We start from the raw sequence: 20,084 nt of genomic DNA on the forward strand, positions 1-20,084 counted from the left end.
ATTTTAAAATAAGAAGATTTAGATATTTATGATTTTAAATAAAAAAATAGGTTTTTAACTTATAATAAATGACCTGGGCAGAATAGCCTGCATAAAAAAGTTTAAATTTTAATGTGAGGAAGAATTTATAATTGAAGATGTCCTTTAGGAAGGCTGAAATGGCCGAAACGTTGGACTGTTGAAATAAAAAGTGTTGAGACAAGTAAGGATACAAATTTTGATTTATTTAATAAAGAATTACCTGTCTCAAGAAATTGAAATAATATAATTATTAATTCTGTTACTGTGGTCATGAGGCAACCCTTCGTGAGTCCTCCACGGTCCGCCCTGCCTCATAAATTGGGTACCCTTAATTTGGAATAATTGGAAAAAAAAAAATAATCTGGCTGTCGAGCGTGATTGTGACCAAACCACCTCCTTGCACAACTGCTGGTCTAGTAGCAGTAACAGTACTTCCTTACAAAGTATTATATGACCCTTGACCCTTCATTGGTTGTAGCAGTACAGATTTTTTTTATTTTGATATATATATTTTTTTATTATATTATTGGAATACAAATCTTGTGTTGTGTGTGGATACAATTCTTTATACTGGAAGATTATTGATTGACCGTGTGTATAGATGAATGGAATATGGTCCGGGTGCGATAAAAAAAAAACTCAAATAGTAAATAATTATACTATTTTATTGACCCAACGTTTCGCCCCATGTTGCAGGGCTTCGCCAGGGCTAAAAAAGATACAAACACTATAGTTACAAAAAGGAAAAAAGAAAAAACATAAGTGTAAAATAACAGGGGTATAAAATGAAAAGTAAGATATAATAAGAAAAATTAAAGGTTGTATGTAAATAGTAAATGAAAAGGGTAATAGTAACAGATAGATAAGAGAAGAAATATTAAAGAAAGTACAAATAAAGAGATGAAAAAATAAAAAATACAAATCAAATGATGAGACAGAATGCATACCTGTTTTGACGGCAGTCAAAGATAAAGTGACTGTTTGTATTGGGAGGAGTGGGGATGGTAGTTATGCCACAATAACGAAAATAATTTGTAAAGTAAACATAGTAAAAAAGTATTTAAATTAGGTGAACAATGGTAATATAGATAATAGAGGGAAAAGAAATATTAATAAATAAATAAAAAAAAAAAAAAAACAGAAAAACAAAGGATCAACAAAAAATGAAACAAACAAAGGAAAAGTAAAGTATAAAATAATGGGATACATTCTACATTCTAAATTATTTATATATTGTACATTATTGCTAACAATGAGAACTGTTTATTTCAATAAAAAAAAAAATTAAAGGTATTTTAAAGGAATATTTTTTAAAAATTCAGCATTTAAGACCTGTTAATCTATTTCAGTGAGAATAAAACCAATCTGATGTTCAAAACCACTTAATTGCTCATTGATTCAGCAAGTTTAATTAAAATCGTTTTTGAGAAAATAAAAAAAAAATGTGAAAACTCAATTCTATAAACTGGCAATTCCGGTCAGTCGGTTTTTGCAAAATATTTGCTGTCACATCGCAGGTATATATCCACCATAAATAAGTAATTTCAGTTTCATATGACTTTTCGTTTTGAGCTAGACCATGGGGACCTCAAAACATGGATTTCGGTCGAAAACTCAAATTCATAATTCTTTCGCAATACTTACTTTTCCTAAATATTACATATACTGTTAATTGAAAGTAAAAAGGCACTGCACATTTAACATTTTCGAACAGATGAAAACTACATATCATATTCAGAAGACAGTTATCCAGATTTAAGTTTAAGGTTTTGGGTAACATATATAAATAACAATTTAAGACACGATTCTGTGGATACTTCTAGGATTTTATATAAATAATTTGGGCTAATATTATTCAATTTGGTCTAATATTATTCAATTTGGGCTAATATTATTCAATTTGGGCATGTATCAGGTTCTGTTATCTTGTTACCCGGGGTAGTTTGATAAAAAAATGATAGCAATCCACCAATGCCTGTCCATCACAAGCTGGTCTAAACTATATTTAATTATTATTATTTATTAATAATATTTATTATTTAAATATGAACTGGCATTGTATACTTCCCAAACTCTCGAATGGTAATTAATCCATATATCTTATTAAAAATTGATCCAAATTGGTAATGGGTTTGCAATTGTTGTTTAACAATAAATGATTTCTTTTGAACATTTACTATATATTATTATATTTGTTTTGTTTAAGGTGAAATAAATAGAGGGCAAATTGTAGCTGACAGTCTTCATTTAGCCAGAGCTGGTGTGATCAATTATTCAGTTGCACTAAATATCACAAAATACTTAAACAAAGAAATTTCATACATTCCATGGGCAGCTGCATTCTCCGATATAGGTTATATGGATGTCATGATTAATAAAATGCCAATCTATGATAAATTTAAGGTAATTATTTGATTTTTAGATAATTTATTTATCACTAACAAACTTAACTTAGTGTGGTGTTATTATATAATTATCTCATTAAATCTAAACCCTAAACTGTTAAGAGATGGAGTATGAATTTTAAGCACTGATGTGCCACATATAAAGGGGCCTCTACATGTTGGCCAAGCCATGGCGAACTCAGACATGCACGAGCATGTGGATGGGTGGTTTGTTCGAGTTGGCCTAAGCTCGTTGCCGATCCGTCGAGGGTCTGTTTTTTGGACACAGAACAAAGGGATTCGTGAGAGCGCTCGTGTAGCATCTCCACCATTGTTCTTTGTCTAGTTGCAACTGAGAGCTGTTAGGAGATTAAAGGTGTTTGCTGGTACTTTTTATGATAAGTTTTATTTAATCTTATTTAGTTATATTTAATTTCCTTTAATTTTCTTTTTTTGTAATAAAAATAATATAATCCCAGTTCAATAGCTGAAATCTCTTGTACGTCCACCATGCTTGGCTCTCTGAATAACACTGACATGTGGGACCATCCACATCTCCAGCTCTTTGTTTACCAAGCATTTATACAAGCCTCCGATTCGTGGCGAGCGGCCAACATGTGGATCCACCTTAAGATACAAAAGTTTTCTAACGTGAAAACATCAACCCCAAAATGTTGATTGAGTTAGACCTTTCAAGTTTTGCCATGTAGTATCGTCAATATTTATCCCCCTATAAGTCTGTTTTTATTTTTGTGGTAAGTGAACCTTCAGAAGCCATTCTCCGAAATTTTTGGTGATTTTTTATTTATTTATATGTAATTTACATCTGTACCTAATAATAAATACAATAAGTAAATATCTGAAATGTTCCATTTACACTTGAAAATCTTGGGAAGGAAGATTAAATTAATGCTTAAAGTACACCAACAGGTGGTACTTTAAGCATTAATTTAAATTAGAAGGTTCCGGGGCCATCTTCTTTTCAGACACCTCGGTGGATTATCAGGGATTGTTAAGTATGAGAGATTAAGAATTAATGGATTAGAATGGGTAATGAGTTTGGAATGAAAAGACACATATCTGTTTTGGGCCAAATCTGCAATGAATGGGATGTAAAGGTCTTTGTGGATGAGTTTATTAGTAACATAATAAGGAACATCAAGGATTACATAGGATTTTGGATTGTAAGGATTGGATGTAGGAAAAATGTGATGGTAAAGCCCCAGAGCTCAATTCCATATGTCCAAATTGGTCTGATTATCGTAGTGTATACTAATTTTTTTTAGTAAATGGGAAGTTTAGAGCATTTGTCAAGCAGGTGTTGTAGCAATCGGAAGCTACAAGCAGTTTCTTGTCATTTAAGTCTTATATGTGGGTTCCAAGTAAGTCTTTTGTCAAAATAGAGTCCTAAGTATCGAATCTGATCAACAGGCGTTATTTGGTGATTTTAATTTTTACTTGACAATTTTCTACTTTTTATGATCAAATTCTTAGAAAAATATGACAGTAGATTTAATTGCAGATCTCTGTTATGGAACAAAGAACATTTAGAGTTCACATACTACTATCACGATATCCCAGGATACTGCAAACTAGCACATCAATATACAAGTTTTTTTTTTTTGTTAATTCATATATTAAATTGGAAGATTGTTGATTGACCATGCATAATATATAAAAGAAAGATGTTCTAAGGGCAGTTCAAAATAACTCAAATAGTAAATAAACTATTTATGGTGAGCAAATGTTTCGTTCCACTTTACAGAGCTTCATTAAGGCCTGATGGACTCAAAAAGCCCTGCAAAGTGGGGCAAAATGTTGGCCCACAATAAATGGTTTATCCACTTAGGATGGTCCTGGACCATCTTCCTTTTACATTTATTTAATTATGTTCTTTGCTCTGGATTTATGTCTGTTACTGATGATAATAATATGTGAATCTCAGATGAGATTTAACTGTTTTTGATGATAATATCAGTAAAGTAACCAGACAAAAACAAAATATTTCACTTTTGCTTCAAAATCGCTTACGGTTGAATAGTTTTTCAGATATCTCATTCACTCTTACCCCTTAAGGAAAGTGTTTACTAGGTATTGCTAAATTGAATTATCTATCTAAAAAAAAAAAAAATGTAATTTGGCATTATATGTCATATTTAGAATATTATAAGGAAATGGTCAAGGCTGCGATTATCACATTTAATTTATATAATCATAACTTATCTATTACACTTACTATTTGTCAGTTATTAGGTCTCCTCAAATAATTAAATTAATATATGTATATATAGTTGACCGTAAAAATTGATATATAAGAAGATGGTCAGGGTTGCGGTCAAAGGAGAAACAAAAATAGTTTACAACTATTTATTTTCCGACGTTTCGCCCCACTTTGCAGGCCTTCATCAGGGCTGTTCAAAGCACACGATTGAACAGGAGTTAAAATTAAATTAATAGATCTTTTCAATAATACATATTATGATGTATCTGTTCACTTTATTGTTAGTTAATAATTCTTTTTTTTTTTTTATTTTTATCCTCTTTATTATTTTATTTAAGTTTTTGACAGTTTTTATATCTATATCTTTACATTTTTTATGTCACTTTTTACCCTTATATTGATGTACGTCTTCATTGTGGGTTGAAACATCAGCAGAAAATAAATAGTTGATATCTATTTTTTCTTTCTTCCTGACCAATATATATATATTATAATCTCAGTTATTTTATAAAATAAAAAAAAAATAGGAATATATAACTTTTAAAAAAATTATTTTAACCTTATTTAAGGTCAAACTTTCTAAAATATAATGAGTCCTGACTCAGCATTATGTTATCTTTATAAGAGAATTAATAAATTTAATGACCAAATCCTCAAAATCACTCTAATTTTTATCTTGGTTTTATGACAATAGTAGAATTTGGTTGGTGAGCCAAAAAAAATGACTTATTGTTATAGTTTTCTATGACTTTTATATCACAATTTTTTTATGGTAGGAATAATATTGTATTAAATATCAATTTGAAATATACTGAAGTGTGGTTAATTTATATTTTTCTATTACAGAAATATATACTTAGCTTAATAGAAAAATTATACGATGAAACTGGGTTTGTTGATAACGCTTCAGATCCACAGCTAACAGTTTACAAGCGTGTGGATGTCCTACGTTGGGCCTGTGCTCTGGGCCATGAGGATTGCGTGCGCAATGCTGTTACTCAGTTCCAGAACTGGAGAAGTTCTCCTCAACCAGATCGGAATAATCCGTAAGTTTTCATACTGAGTTCTTAATATAATGAAGATATTATTTATAATATTAACTTAATCTGTGATTAAATTGTTCAAAACCTTTCGTGATTGATTTAAAAAATTAATCCTAACAAAAGTTGCTTATTTTTTAATTTCAATTTTTTTTCTATTTATTTATTGATATTTACAACTCTATTTCAGAAAAATACGTCTATTAAATGTAATGTAAATGGTACAATGGCATGATATAGACTTTTGGAGAAACTGCCCTTTGGTAGCACTCCAATAACATTTCTGCATTAGGAGGTCTAGTCAGGTGCATCAATGGATTGTCAGGAATAGAAGAAGCAAGTTTAAAAAATAGTAGGTTTGGGAGTTTATCATGGAAGGATTGGTATCTGGTTCTGGCCAAATCGGCAACATATTGTACATTGAGGTCTTTATAGATGATTTTAATTTTGACAAAATAAGGAGTATTTCTTTATGAAGGATTTTGGATTGTAAGGATTGGATACGAGAGGAATTTGATGATTCAGTGGAAGTTGTAGATTTACGAGGAAGGTCAAAGGTGATTTAATGGGATTTATTGGAATTTATTTTAATTCTCTAATTTTTACACCTTTCTTCAAGGTTTGTGATACGGGACTGAAGATTTTGGGATACAATTGATGGGTCATTATTCACTGATAGTATACATGTGTCATCAACATTATTTTAAAATTTAAACATATTTTTTAGACAGAACTTTTATGATTATCCTTGGTCTAAATGTCTTTCACAATTTGTTTCCACTCTTCTCTATTCAAGACCTTGCTCTTTCGCCCTGCCAAACTTTCTTCCACTTCATCTGTCCATTTTACTTTAGGTCTTCCTCTTTCTCTTCTTCCTTCCACTTTCTATTCTATAGTTATCTTTAGCAGTCTTCCAGCCAATATTCATTTAACATATCCAAGTCAACATAATCTCTTTTCTTCTATTGTTAAAGTAAGTTCGTTTCAACCTCCATCAGTTCTCATATTATTTAGCATCTGGATTATCTCATTGCTTTTCTCCAAAAATCCATTACTGAGACTAAAAGCCTTTTGCAGAATCTGTCGTTAACGGTCCATGTTTCTAAGGCATATACCATTATAGACTCAAGTAGAGACAGCCTGAACATTTTATAAATATGAATATGTGTGAACATGAATAAACATTAGATCAATTAAATTTGTATCCTTTCTTTTTTACAGTTTCACTTACTAGACTTTATGTTTTAATATAAAAATCATATCTAATTTCCCTTTGAAAATTCCAATTTGTTTCAGAATATCTCCGAACCTAAAAGCGACTGTATACTGCAGTGCTATAAGAGAAGGAGGACAAGCTGAATGGGATTTTGCTTGGGAAAGATACTTGAAGTCCAACGTTGGTTCGGAAAAATCACTTCTTCTAACAGCACTCGCTTGCACGAGAGAAACTTGGATACTCAGCAGGTAATGGAAAGGAATTTTAAAGTGTGAACAGACATTTTAAATAATTTTTTATCAAGTTACAAAAATGATACATATTTTTCCTTAGACCTATAATATTCTTTTATCACATATCTTTTTAAAACTCAAAACATCTTCTTTTTATAGAATCTATTTTTAAAATAAACTTTTTATGATTAGCAAAGAAGGGTTTCCAAATTTTTTATTACTGCTCAATGTTTTAGGATTTGTATTCTATCCTCAAAACTTTTTGAACATATGTTCCTTTTTCCTCCACTCTATTGAACATATGAAATGCTTGTTCTTATAGTATGAAACAAAAAAGAGAAAAAATCACTTTAACGATGTTATTTTATTTTACTGAATACTTATGTCAAAATGTTTCCATGTCTTCTTAATTATATAAATTTCAGATATCTACATTGGGCTGTTACCGAAGGATCAGGTATAAGAAAGCAAGATGCCTCATCGGTCTTTGTAGCTGTTTCAGACAACGTGATTGGTCAACCTTTGGCCTTTGCGTTTTTAAGGGATAACTGGATGAGGATTAGGAAATAGTAAGTATTCTTAATTTTCAAAAACATTTATATCTTAAATATTATATGCCACAGTTAAATCAATAACTAATTACATTAAGCCGAGTTGGAGCAAGTGCATAAATAGTTTTATATAAGAAATATCTTTGTTGCTCTATGGTACCCATATCCATACCCACTCATATTCCTCACGAGATGAAGATCTCAAAAGAACTGCTGTCTCTGGAGGCAACGATACTGGTTGTAGGCTATTACAGATTGTAGAGCCTAAGAATAGGAAGAATATGCAACCGAATTTACTTTATGTATATTGATGATTGACAGTAAGTTAATTTGAAGATGATCAGAGCTGCAGTCAACAAGGAACAAACATAGTAATAATCATTTATTTATTTTCTGTCCATGTTTCAACCTATGTTCTAGGTCTTCCTGAAGCTAAAATAAAAAGATACAAAGAAGTTAGAATTAATGTAAGGGTAAAAGAATGATATAAAAAATAGAACATAAACATGTAAAGCTGGGCCCTGTTTCATAATAAAGTACAAACTAATACTATTAGTCATATAGATTTATCTTAATTCAATTACACAGACTTGTAATAGTAACTTGTACTTCAGTATTTTTTAATTCCTGTAATTTCACTAATAGTCATCCCTATTATGAAAAAAATTAGTATTAGTATTATTACCACACTAGTTTCTACACTTCTACTATTAACTAATATTAACTTGTACTATTAACTAATAGCTAATAAGCTTTCATTATGAAACAGGGCCCTGGTGGTATATAAACAATCAAAAAATATTAATAAAATAATTACAATTATCATTATACTATGAGTTATTACTATTGTTTCATCCTTCTTGACTGCAGCCCTAACCATCTCTCTCAAATAGAATCCACTTTAGTGGTGATAAACAGCTTTGTTAAAGTTTTTGAAGTTAAACTTTACCAAAATAAAAAAAATCACTTTCCAAGTAGATAATCAGTACCAAGATAGCTAACTGGTCAAAGTCAATTTATAGAAATTTGTCTAATCTTCAATTATTTTTTTTCCTAATCATTCCTATTCTTCCACAGAGCAATGTGCGGAACTTGCTTATAGAGCCGGATCCATAATCCTTGATCCCGTACCAGTTGGCTGCACCTAGTCCCGTTCTCTTTTGTCGAACACTTTCTTTACCTGCACCATCCCAAATATTTCTTGACCATTCTTTCCTCTTACATTCTTTTTTTTTTTTAATGCCAAAAAACAAGCACTTCATCCATGCTCACTCAGCCCAGTATAAGTTTACCTATGTTTTTTACCTATATAATCTCCTCTTGAGTGAAATTATTGCTGTTGTTTTATAGTAATGGGCAAGTTTCCAAAAGTGCCGACATCATTTCTTTGAGCTGGCTAAGCTTACAGAGTGAATTCTCAAAGACATCAAGCTATTATGGTAGGGGAAAGTTTGGTTGGGACTCAAGAGAACCTCTTTTAGAAAGCGCATCTACTTTTTTTTTTCCCCATCAATTTAGCTGTACGAAGAAACCCATTGCAGCTCTCTCAGCAGCAGCTGGTCTAAGATCCTTCAGCACTCCAACACCATTGTCAAGTGCGTTGTAACATTCTGAGTCAGAGTCTGGACAGTCTGCCTGAGAATCTATAAATATGACAATTTTGAAGTCATTTTAAGCCAGCCATTTTCCTTAAGGTGGGCTTGCAAGTACTTGATCTCTCTAACGTGCTCCAGTTTCTCTCCCTTTAGTCGTATTACTCCATCTCCTCTTTCTATTCTCATTATCTTGACTTTTTTTGTGTTAATATGCTACAATTCTTCTTCAAATATTATTAATTTTAAATGTGGAGAAGCTGGTTGGAGGTGCGGCCAGTGAAGAACACAAATAAATAAAAATTCATTTTTTAGTGCCAATGTTTCGACCAGAATTTCAGGCCTTCATGAGGGCTAAGAATAAAAAACAAGATAACAACCAATGAATAAAAAAATTACGCAATGATTAGAAAATAACTAACATTATAGGTACATAAATAGTGTTGAAAGACCTGTATAGTCCAAGCATTATGAGATGATAAAGGCTATATGAGAATAAATAATATTAAAATTAAGAATATGAAATCGGCCGCCTGTAGCTCAGTGGTTAAGACAGTCTCCGGTTCGAACCCGGCCTGAGGCATTGACATTTTTCATTGAGTGGCGGTCCCACAAAATGTAAAACTTTGACCCTGAACCATGGTTAGACAGTATAGGACTCCAATGGGAGTCTTGGCCAAAAAAAAATAAAAATATAAATATGAAATCATGAAGAATATGAACATATGAAAATCTTGTAAGTATATATGTGCAAAATGAAAATTATTTACAATTAAAGTTATGAAAAGAGTGAGAAAGAAAATGTACATGTAAGTAATCTATTTACTTACTATAATATATATTACATATGTGTTTTATTTTTTTATTCTTTCCTATTTCTTAATTTTAATACTTAAACTACCTATACATTATCTTTCAAGATTATTTATTTATCCATAATGTTAGCTGTTTTCAAATCATTCTGTAATTGATTTTATTCATTATTGTTGTTACCTTGTTTTTTGTTCTTAACCCTGATGAAGGCTTGAAATTCTGGCTGAAATGTTGGTATTAATAAACAAATTTTTATTTATCTGCGTTCTTCACTGACCGTTACCTCCAGCCACCTTCTCATTTATATATATCCACAGTCAACTATTGACTTATCATCATTAATTTTATATTTTGGTTTTTCTTTATTCCTTGCATAGACTAACTGATGTATTTTCTTTCATAGCTTTGGATCTCCTGTCTTCATAATAAGCACTATAATTAAAGTGACTACAGGAGACATGAATACAGAATTTGATTTGAGAATGGTATGTATTGTTTCTTACTTGATTATCTATTTTAATATTTTTTACCGCTCTCAAGAAAATGTGCTTTCTTCTTAAGTTAAAATTATTTTTATTAAATGTAAAAATGAGCATTTGAAACTTTGTTATAACATTCCCATATATAATAATTTACCGAGTATAATGCTCTTTTTTCCTCAGACCCAGTTGGCTTTTTTCCTGTGAAACGTTTTCATTGTAATGATCATCGCTTGTTTCCTCTTATGATACTCTGAAATAATTTTTGTTTTAATTTGTTTAACATTTATAACATATTTTATAGTAAATATGACTTATGAGAAAGGTTGAATTGAAGTTATAAACTGATAATTGGCACAAACTTAATTCTAAGGAATGTTCCTTTGTTGTTCAGATAAAATGTTTCATTTAATTGAAAGCTTGTTCGTTTTACAAATGATGAGGATACAATTTTTCCCTTTCCATAAATGCCCTAAAAAACAGTTCGTGAAAATATTTTGTTGTTACAATAATAATAGATCAACTTAAATTTAAAAAAAATATTGCCTTAATTAATAAAAATAAAGTATAAAAAAATTATATAAAATGAAGAAGAGGAAAAGAATAAAACTGAATCAATCAAAAGACGTTTTAAATAATTTATAGATGATTTGCAAATTTTTTTTATTCTTTTCTGAACATTTTTCATGTGTAAAACGAAATGTTAAAACCAATTAACCCATTAAACAATTCTATTTTTATAAAAACTAAGAGGGTACGCCTAAAATTAGCTATGGATGAAACTACTAGCTAAAGTTGCCATGGATACGATCCGCATTCATGAATGAACCATTGATAAATAAATAACGTTTCCATGGCAATTTCAGCTATTAGGTTCATAGTTGCCCAATTCCGCACTGAGCCAATCCCCTTTTTACAAATTATAAACTGTTCATTTAATTACACTACTCCTTGCTCAAATTGTTCTCTTTTTCGCTAAATGCTTTCTTCATCAGGTAAACTCAATTTTTCACGACTCATTTTTATTATCCCAACTTATATGTAAAATAAAATATTACATGGTGATCACTAAAACCTTTTTTTTTTATAAAATAGAGACTTTCTAGTTCAACAATCTAGTTTAATTTTTTTTTTTTTTCATTTAGTATTTTTTTTTACAATTCTTTGTTATAGAGCTCTTTTTTAGAAGAGAACAAAAATTTTAAATAAAAAAATTATGAAGTTGAAAAAATCTTTGTTTCTAGAAGAGTATTATAAAGTTTTACTTTCTTGAGAAAGAATAAACCCAGACACTTATACTTTCAACTTTATTTATAACATACCATTTTAAATTAAATTGTACAGTCATTTATATATATTTTTTATATCATCGTTTCAGCTGAAAGAATTTATTGCTGACCACATCGGTGAAATGGGCTCTGCTACTGCCGTATTCGATCAGTCATTGGAAAGAGTTCAAGTCAATGTGAATTGGATGAAACAAAATTATAAACAGATAGAAGAATGGTTGTCTGAAAATGTCTAAGTGAAATATCATCCTGTATTTTAAATATTTTTTTGAGAATTACAAGTGACATTCCTGTATCTACCGATATAATATAAGTATATTAAGAGCTGTTTTTACCTATTCAAAATTTTTATACAGATTTTTAATACTTTTTATTCAAGATTTAATTAAAATATCGACTGCAAAAAATTTGGCAAGATAAATTTTGTATTAGCTATTGTTATAGTTAATTTTTATAACTTTTGTCGTCGACATTCATCTCAAATTTAATTTTAAATGATGATTAATTGTTGTATATATAGTTTTTGTTGTTATTATTATTATTATTATTATTAAATATAAGTCTAGTGGCTAAAAAAGTCAATTAGAAGAAGCTAATTGAATAAAAATTATGGAGCTCATCATAAACTACTTAATTTATTCGACCAAAGAGAATTATCTAGAATAAAAACACAACATTCTGCTGCCTTCGAATGATAAATATCACCTCATTGCTAAATAGTGTATATAATAAATTTATACTTTTTGTACAAAACAATTTCTTTAATTGTAAAAAAAAAAATTATATATATAAAATTAAGATCAATTAATCTCAAAGAGTTGTATTGTTTTCTTTAAATAGTTGGTTAGAATTTAATGACAGTACTTAAGATGCTAATATATTTTTGCAATATTGTAAATATATTTATAAATAGCTACATTTATAATTATAACTTTTTCCATGTAAGTTTTTATTGTGAAAAATCCTTGCAAGATTTTTCCATTATACACATTGTTCCTTCATCGGCAGTTTAGGGCTCCTCCCTCATGTTTAGGATGATCCATTTGAAATTCCACTATCTTATTTTTTTATTTATACAGAAAATTACATCAAATATGGTCCAACCAGAACATCACTTGGTCGGTGTCAAATAACATACAGAAATTATAAACATAAATAAATGAAATATGAGTTAGTTGCACTTTTGATTATTAGGGCGATGTGGAGTTTACTACAATTTATAAGCTAGAACAGTACAATATGAATTAATTTCTAGTGATAAAACTAATAATTCAATTAATAAAATACTGAAATGAAAATAAAAATAATTAAAAGAACTTATGAAGTAAATAATAATGATACAAATTTGCAATTGATAAATTAATAATGAGTATGGAGTGAACTTAATTGAAAATAAGAATACAATATTAAATATATAATATTAAACAACATAATATATACTATATCTAACATGATATCTAATATAAAGAAGAGAGAAAGGAGCAAAACTAAAGGATATGATAAAACAAAAATGATTTAAGAATATGATAAAAATAAAAATCTACATAAATAATATAATTAAAGATATATACACAACCCCTTATAAAATATACTTTGCCATTTTCTTTTTCTTTTTTTTTGTAAATAAATAATAGCTATTTTTTTTTATTTTTACCCTTAATAATAGTTATATAGTCACATATTAAAAAACTTTTTCATAAATTAATCATTTTGTAATGTACACTAATTTTTTTATATTTGATTTCCACTGTCACAGTAGACTAATGTATTTAACTTGGGCAACAGATTGATCAACCTGAAGATGGGAGAGTAGCCCCAAAACGTTGATGTGTATAGTCGGAAATTTAGAATTTTTCAGAATAAAAAATCACATAGAATAAAAAGATTAACCTTCCAAGTGAAAAACATTGTATAATTAAAACTTGCTTTTTTAGCGAGTACAGGGTTAATATACGATGATTCAGACCTTTTGATTGTAACTATAATTTCATTAAATTTTAAATTTAACATAATATGTACTGTACAAATATAAAAATCTCATTCAGTATTATATATAATTATGTATCCTTATTCATTTAGTTATTTAAAATAGATTTTTTATTTTTTATTTGTACTTTTCTTTTATTAATGACCTGTAATTATTATTTTTTTGTAAGCCCTCTTAGTACAAGTGCCCAAGAGGAGAAAAAAGGCAGTTATTTCATCCCAAATTTTGATTATTTTAATGAAAACTATGTATAATTACTAATCTAAATTGATGAGTCTGCCAGGTATAGGTAGGGGGAATATAAAAAGGTGGCAGTTTCAAAACGCTAAAAAAAATTAATTTTTCAATTGAACATCATTTAAAGTACAGTTAATTTGCTAAAATATGAGCCATAATAGAGTTATTTACATTCAATATATAGCTTTTGAAAAAGCTACATTTCATAAAAAATCAGTAGTTACTGAATTTATTTTGAGAAATCTATATCTCAAAAATTATTTGACATACAAATCTCTATTAGCATTAAAATTAAAACTAATTTAATATACTTTATCTTTGTTGGAGTAGTAGTTTTTATGATTTTTGTCAAAATAAATTGATTTATAGTAGATTGGATAAAATTTTATATGCAAAATTGATATTAATATGTGAATATCATAAAAATTACTACTCCCTACCAAGATATTTGTCATAAACTACTTTATAGAAAGCTAAATTACCTTTATTTTGAGTGCTGGCAGACATATGTACATCTAATACTTTCTGAGATGTTGTTTTTTATAAATCAAAAAAGTCTTTCTGAACAAATAGAAATCAACATTTTATGAATTTATTTTGTGAAATATCATTAAAAAAGTACTATCCCTACAAAGATAAACATTATACACTACTTTATACCACATCTAACTAGCTTTGATTAGAGTTCTGGCTGATATCTGTATTTCTCATTGTTTCTGAGATATATTTTTTCATAAATCAAATTTTTGTCCGAACAACTAGAAATCAACATTTTATGAAATTATTTTGTGAAATATCATAAAAAAGTACTATCCCTACAAAGATAAACATTATACACTACTTTATACCACATCTAACTAGCTTTGATTAGAGTTCTGGCTGACATCTGTATTTCTCATTGTTTCTGAGATATATTTTTTCATAAATCAAATGTTTGTCTGAACAACTAGAAATCAGCATTTTGTTGAATATCATGAAAATTACCACTCTTACAAAGATAAGTGTCATTAACTATTTTATAGTACATCCAACTAGCTTTAATTTGAGTTCTAATAGACATTTGCGCGTTGAATGGTTCCTGAGATATGGATTTCTCAAAATTAATTCACGAACTACTGATTTTTCAGTATATATTTCATGAAATGTTGCTTTTTAAAAAGAAATATCTCAGGAACTATTAAACGTACATAGCTCTATTAGGGATCATATTTTGGCAAATTTGGTTTACTATAAAAGATATTCTTAGGTTTTCTAGTGTTGTTGCTAGTTTTGAAGATATAGATTTCTGAATGAAAAATTAATTTTTTTTTAACATTTTGAAATAGCCGAAATTTTTTATTCCCCTAGCTATACTTGGCAGGCCGATCAATTTTGACTAATAATTATACATAGTTTTCATTAAAGTAATCAGAAATTAGGATGAAATAACTGCCTGTTTTTCATGTACGCCTCATTAATGCTTTGTCCATTAATGGTTTATTTTATTTTTATTTTTATTGAATATGTTGAGTACTAAAGCCATCAATCTGATCTTTGAAAGAGTGCTATGGCAGTCTGCAAAAATAGTATAATTAAACTTTATTATTTCTTTATATATATCTTGATTATCTTATTTGGGATTGGTAGTTTTATTATTAATAATAACCACTTAATTTCAGTATCGCTACCTCACATTGATTTATTAAAATTTGAAGGCTATCTTGCCCAAGCCAATCAACCGCAGTTGAAATGGACCTGTTTGTCACTATAGCATTTATTAATAATTTTTATACTTCACAATTTTTGTATTCTACTATCATAACACTTAGATGTTGTGATTTGTGGTTTTTGAAAAAAAAAAAATTCTGAAGAGCAGAGAAGGCAAAAAATATGAACAAGAATTTTTTATTTTTTTATTGCTGTGGAAATTCATAATTTAGGGTTTATTGAGGTGTTTATAACAAATATAAATTTTACATTTAAAAAAAATACAACAATAATTATATTATTTCAAAATTTTTTGAGACAAGGTAATATTTATTAAATAAATCAATTTTATATCCAAATCCGTCTCAACACTTTATTTTTTCATCAGTCTAATGTTTCGGCCTTTCTAGCCATCTTCAGGGATATCTTCAATACAAAAATCCTTCTCACATTAATTTATAATTTCTATTGCAGGCTATTCTGTTATTAAATAAATTAAATAATAAATGGTTTGTTATATGGTGTGGTGTTTTATACTGTTGATAATCTTATAGAAAAAATAAATGTTAATGTTTTTAAATTTTAAATAAAGAGGTTTTGAACTTTGAATAAAGAAAATGACCTGGGCAGAATAGCCTGCAATAGAAATTATAAATTAATGTGAGAAGGATTTTTGTATTGAAGATGGCTAGAAAGGCCGAAATGTTGGACTAATGAAAAAATAAAGTGTTGAGACGGATTTGGATATAAAATTGATTTATTTAATAAAAATACAACAGTTTAACAAAAGATAACGCAGCCGTCAAGCCGCAAAGATCGGGCAGTATCAGCTTTTCCCATTCGAATCAGATATGTCTATTTATACTATTTATCCTTAAGTATACTTTAGTTTTTCATAAAATTCTTTAATATTTTGTATTTATCAATTTTTTATTATTGCTAACAATGACTGTCTGGTATGAAGATTACTTAGTTGGTCATTGATTCACCGGGGTTAATAAAAATTGTTAGAGCCATTTTGGAGAAAATTGAAAAAAAAAGAAAAAAAAAGAAAAGGAAGTAATCGATCCTGTAAAGTGGTACTTCCAGTAAGTCGGTTTTTAATTTGAATAAGTTGCTGTCACATCCTAGACTATATAACCGTCTTAAATATTTTACGTCACTTTTTTAAGATTTTTCGTTTTTGAACTAGGCGGTTCACTAACAGGCACACAAACCTTTTTGTGAGACTAGGTTTTTTTAATCAAGGGACCTCAAAACATATATTTCCATAGAAAACTCTCATTCAAATTTTTTCAGGATCGCAATACTTTCCATTATTATAAATATATGTTTTATTACTACAAAAAAATAAATATCTATATAATGATTGGAGAAGTTTGTCGGGGGGTGCAGTCAGCAAAGAACAACATAAATAGACAAAACCATATTTATTTATTTTATGCCGACGTTTCGACCTGAGTTTCAGGTCTTCATCAGGGGTTATGGCGTAGAAGGTAGGCCTGCAACTGTTCGCTTTGAACAGCCCTGATGAAGCCCTGCAAAGTGGGGCGAAACGTCGGACATTAAAATAGTTTTAAACTATTTGATCATTTTTTGGCCGCAACCCTGACCATTTTCTTATATTTAAATCTTTACAGTCAACTATATATACACATATAATATGATGCATAATCTACGGGGCTCTAAAAAAGATACATCTTTCACAACTCTTCACTCCAATGCAACACCTGAAAACCAACGACTCGCTTCTCAATCTCCATCTTTGCTTAATGGGACCAACTACTGTCATCACTGTATTGTTATTAGCCCCTCTCTTATCTCTTCTTCTTCAAATAATTCACCCCCATCTCTCCGCCGCAGTACTAGGATTAGAAATTACAGTTCTACGGCGAAACTCACATCTGTACCACAGACTTCCAGCATTTTACATAGCTATTCAACCGTTCGCTTTGAACAGCCCTGCAAAGTGGGGCGAAACGTCGGACATTAAAATAGTTTTAAACTATTTGTTCTTTTTTTTACTGTAACCCTGACCATCTTCTTATATTTAATCTTTACGGTCAACTATATATACATATATATATTTTTTTGGTTAGCTCTACAAACCTTACAGATCTTTGACCGCCTTCTCCACACTTCCCCATCTTGGGCTACTGCTTTCCAGTTTGCATGCAGCTCTTTCGCATCTTTGTTGATTCTGTTTATCCATCCAGCTTTTGGCCTCCCATGTGCTACTATGCTGGTATTCTTGTTGTGTAGAGCCGTCTTCGAGCCCTATTCGAGGCCTGTCCCGCCCATCTTGACATTCTTCCCTTCACATCATGAGATATTGACTGACTAGTCTCTGCAAGCAGTTCACTGTTAGGTCTTCTCCATGTGTTAAGGCTCTGATCCCAGATTGCTCTTGTAATTGAACAGAGGACTTTCCGTTCAAATTTCTCAATTCTGCTTTCTACGGTACCTGTTAGAGCCCAGATCTTGCAGCCGTATAAATACCTATATAGGTTATTACATATGTAGTGAAAATATAAATTTATTAGAAGTAATTTAATATATTTTACTATTTGCACATCTACTTAACTATTTTATAAAAATTTACAAATTTAAAAAAAAATTTAGAGTAGGGCTAATTTAATAGTAGTTATTCGATTTTTTTTCCTTACCTTGGGTAAAGTATTTCACCAATGAAGAAAAAATAAGGAAAAATTTGGTCTTGTGTTCAGATTTGAATATGAAAAAGATATTTTAATAAGTTTACATATATCCACAAGATAAGTTCAATGTAAGGTAGTTGATGAAGTTCACTCATAGGCTGTCATTACCAGCCTTGGCAACGCGCTGAACAAACACAAATGAAGTTTTGGAGGGAAGACGATTTCTGGAGAAGCTTCTTATAAGAACTACCGTTCCTCTGCAATGGGTACCTTCGCAAGTAAGAATATGAGGAAATGCATGGACCGACACTTAAGCCAAAGAAGGATCCTAGATGCCCATGCCTCACACGCCCATTTTTGCTGCAGCTGTAAGTCTCAGCAATGCATCACTGATAAAAGCTGCCGCAAATTTATCAGGAGTCAGTAGAAGGGAAACATCAGTCCAAGTGACCGCATACCACCTGACCTTCCTCGCCATGTATCGGTTACTGCTTTTAGAGCTGTTAATGACTTTGATTACTTGGTTCCCATTTCCATGGAGTCGGAGTGAGAGATAATCCTCGTTTTGCTAAGAGTCAGATATCACATCCAGCCACTTAAATGACTGTCTTTGTCCCGAGAACAAACAAAAAAACTTCAATGAGACTTGAGAGTTCTAATTTCAAGAACTTTTGAAATTGTCATAAAATAGTCAAATGGATTTTTAAATAGTAAAATATACTAAATTACTTCTAATTAATTTGTCTATTTTTTTATTTCCATGTGTTTAGACAGTTCTATTTAGCTCTTACCTCACATTTAGACTGAGAACCAGAAAAGTGACTGATACAACCACAATATATGTATACACAATACGATTGCAGCTATAAAAAATAAGTAAGTTGACATAATAACTATAAATAATAAACTTACTTTATTTTTTATAACTAAACCTAAGCTTACGAATTTCCATACCTACCATGCTTTATAACAATAAATCTGTAAGTAATGTCATATACAGCTCTGAAATCAATAAACCTCTACAATGTCATCATATTATAAGGATGAGTGGAGCTAGATAGGGGATAAGGTTCTAATAAAATTTCAACAATTGGAATGGAATAAGGTCAAAAACATGGACTATTAAAAAGTAATAAAATAAATCTATAAAAATATATAATTTATTTATATAATATTTACAAAATAATTTATGTGTTTTACAAACAATATCACAGTTTCACCCTAATGGTAACATTGATTTCATACATAATCAACATGTACATTTTGTGATCTTCCTAATTAATATGTCAAATACATAAAGATAAAATTAATATCTTATAAGACATTATAGCACCATTTAAAAGTATAATTTACAAGCAATAATAATAAAAGCTTAAAAATATTCTAGTAATATAAAATTATAGTATTTGCAATGCTTAGTAAATATGTCAGGGATTAATATTGCATCTCATTACAACATAATTCTTCGATTAAGTTTTCGTATAGAACATCAAAAGATTCCATACTTGAATTTTTTTTTGTTTTGGACCCATGAGCTTTCTTAGTTTTAATCTGCGTACTATCTTGAAAAAAAGACGTTGAATCAAAAGAATTAATAGACACTACATTGTCCATCCTCAGCTGATCTACATTGACGTCTATTAAAATTTTAGCCTCATCTTTCCTGTTGGTACACAAT

The 20,084-nt window shown here is 29.5% G+C and overlaps 2 protein-coding genes across 2 annotated transcripts in view; one reads left to right on the plus strand and one right to left on the minus strand.

The window, feature by feature from the left end:
• The window catches only part of superdeath (Suppressor of ER stress-induced death), a 24,403-nt gene extending 10,494 nt beyond the window's left edge, over positions 1-13,909 (plus strand). The window contains exons 11-16 of the mRNA XM_014434079.3: positions 2,228-2,424; positions 5,473-5,672; positions 6,963-7,130; positions 7,541-7,684; positions 10,475-10,556; positions 11,929-13,909. Coding sequence (XP_014289565.1) covers positions 2,228-2,424; positions 5,473-5,672; positions 6,963-7,130; positions 7,541-7,684; positions 10,475-10,556; positions 11,929-12,075 — 938 coding nt within the window. The 3' untranslated portion in view covers positions 12,076-13,909. The remainder of the gene's footprint in view (positions 1-2,227; positions 2,425-5,472; positions 5,673-6,962; positions 7,131-7,540; positions 7,685-10,474; positions 10,557-11,928) is intronic.
• A 5,643-nt stretch (positions 13,910-19,552) lies between these two features.
• Positions 19,553-20,084, minus strand: part of LOC106689201 (uncharacterized) — a 9,090-nt gene continuing 8,558 nt past the window's right edge. Inside the window, exon 9 of the mRNA XM_014434082.3 lies at positions 19,553-20,059. Within this exon, the coding sequence (XP_014289568.1) occupies positions 19,841-20,059 (219 nt within the window). The 3' untranslated portion in view covers positions 19,553-19,840. The remainder of the gene's footprint in view (positions 20,060-20,084) is intronic.

This window comes from Halyomorpha halys, unplaced genomic scaffold (assembly GCF_000696795.3).
Source record: "Halyomorpha halys isolate HHAL.00 unplaced genomic scaffold, Hhal_1.1 Scaffold1300.1, whole genome shotgun sequence".
Classification (NCBI taxonomy): domain Eukaryota; kingdom Metazoa; phylum Arthropoda; class Insecta; order Hemiptera; family Pentatomidae; genus Halyomorpha; species Halyomorpha halys.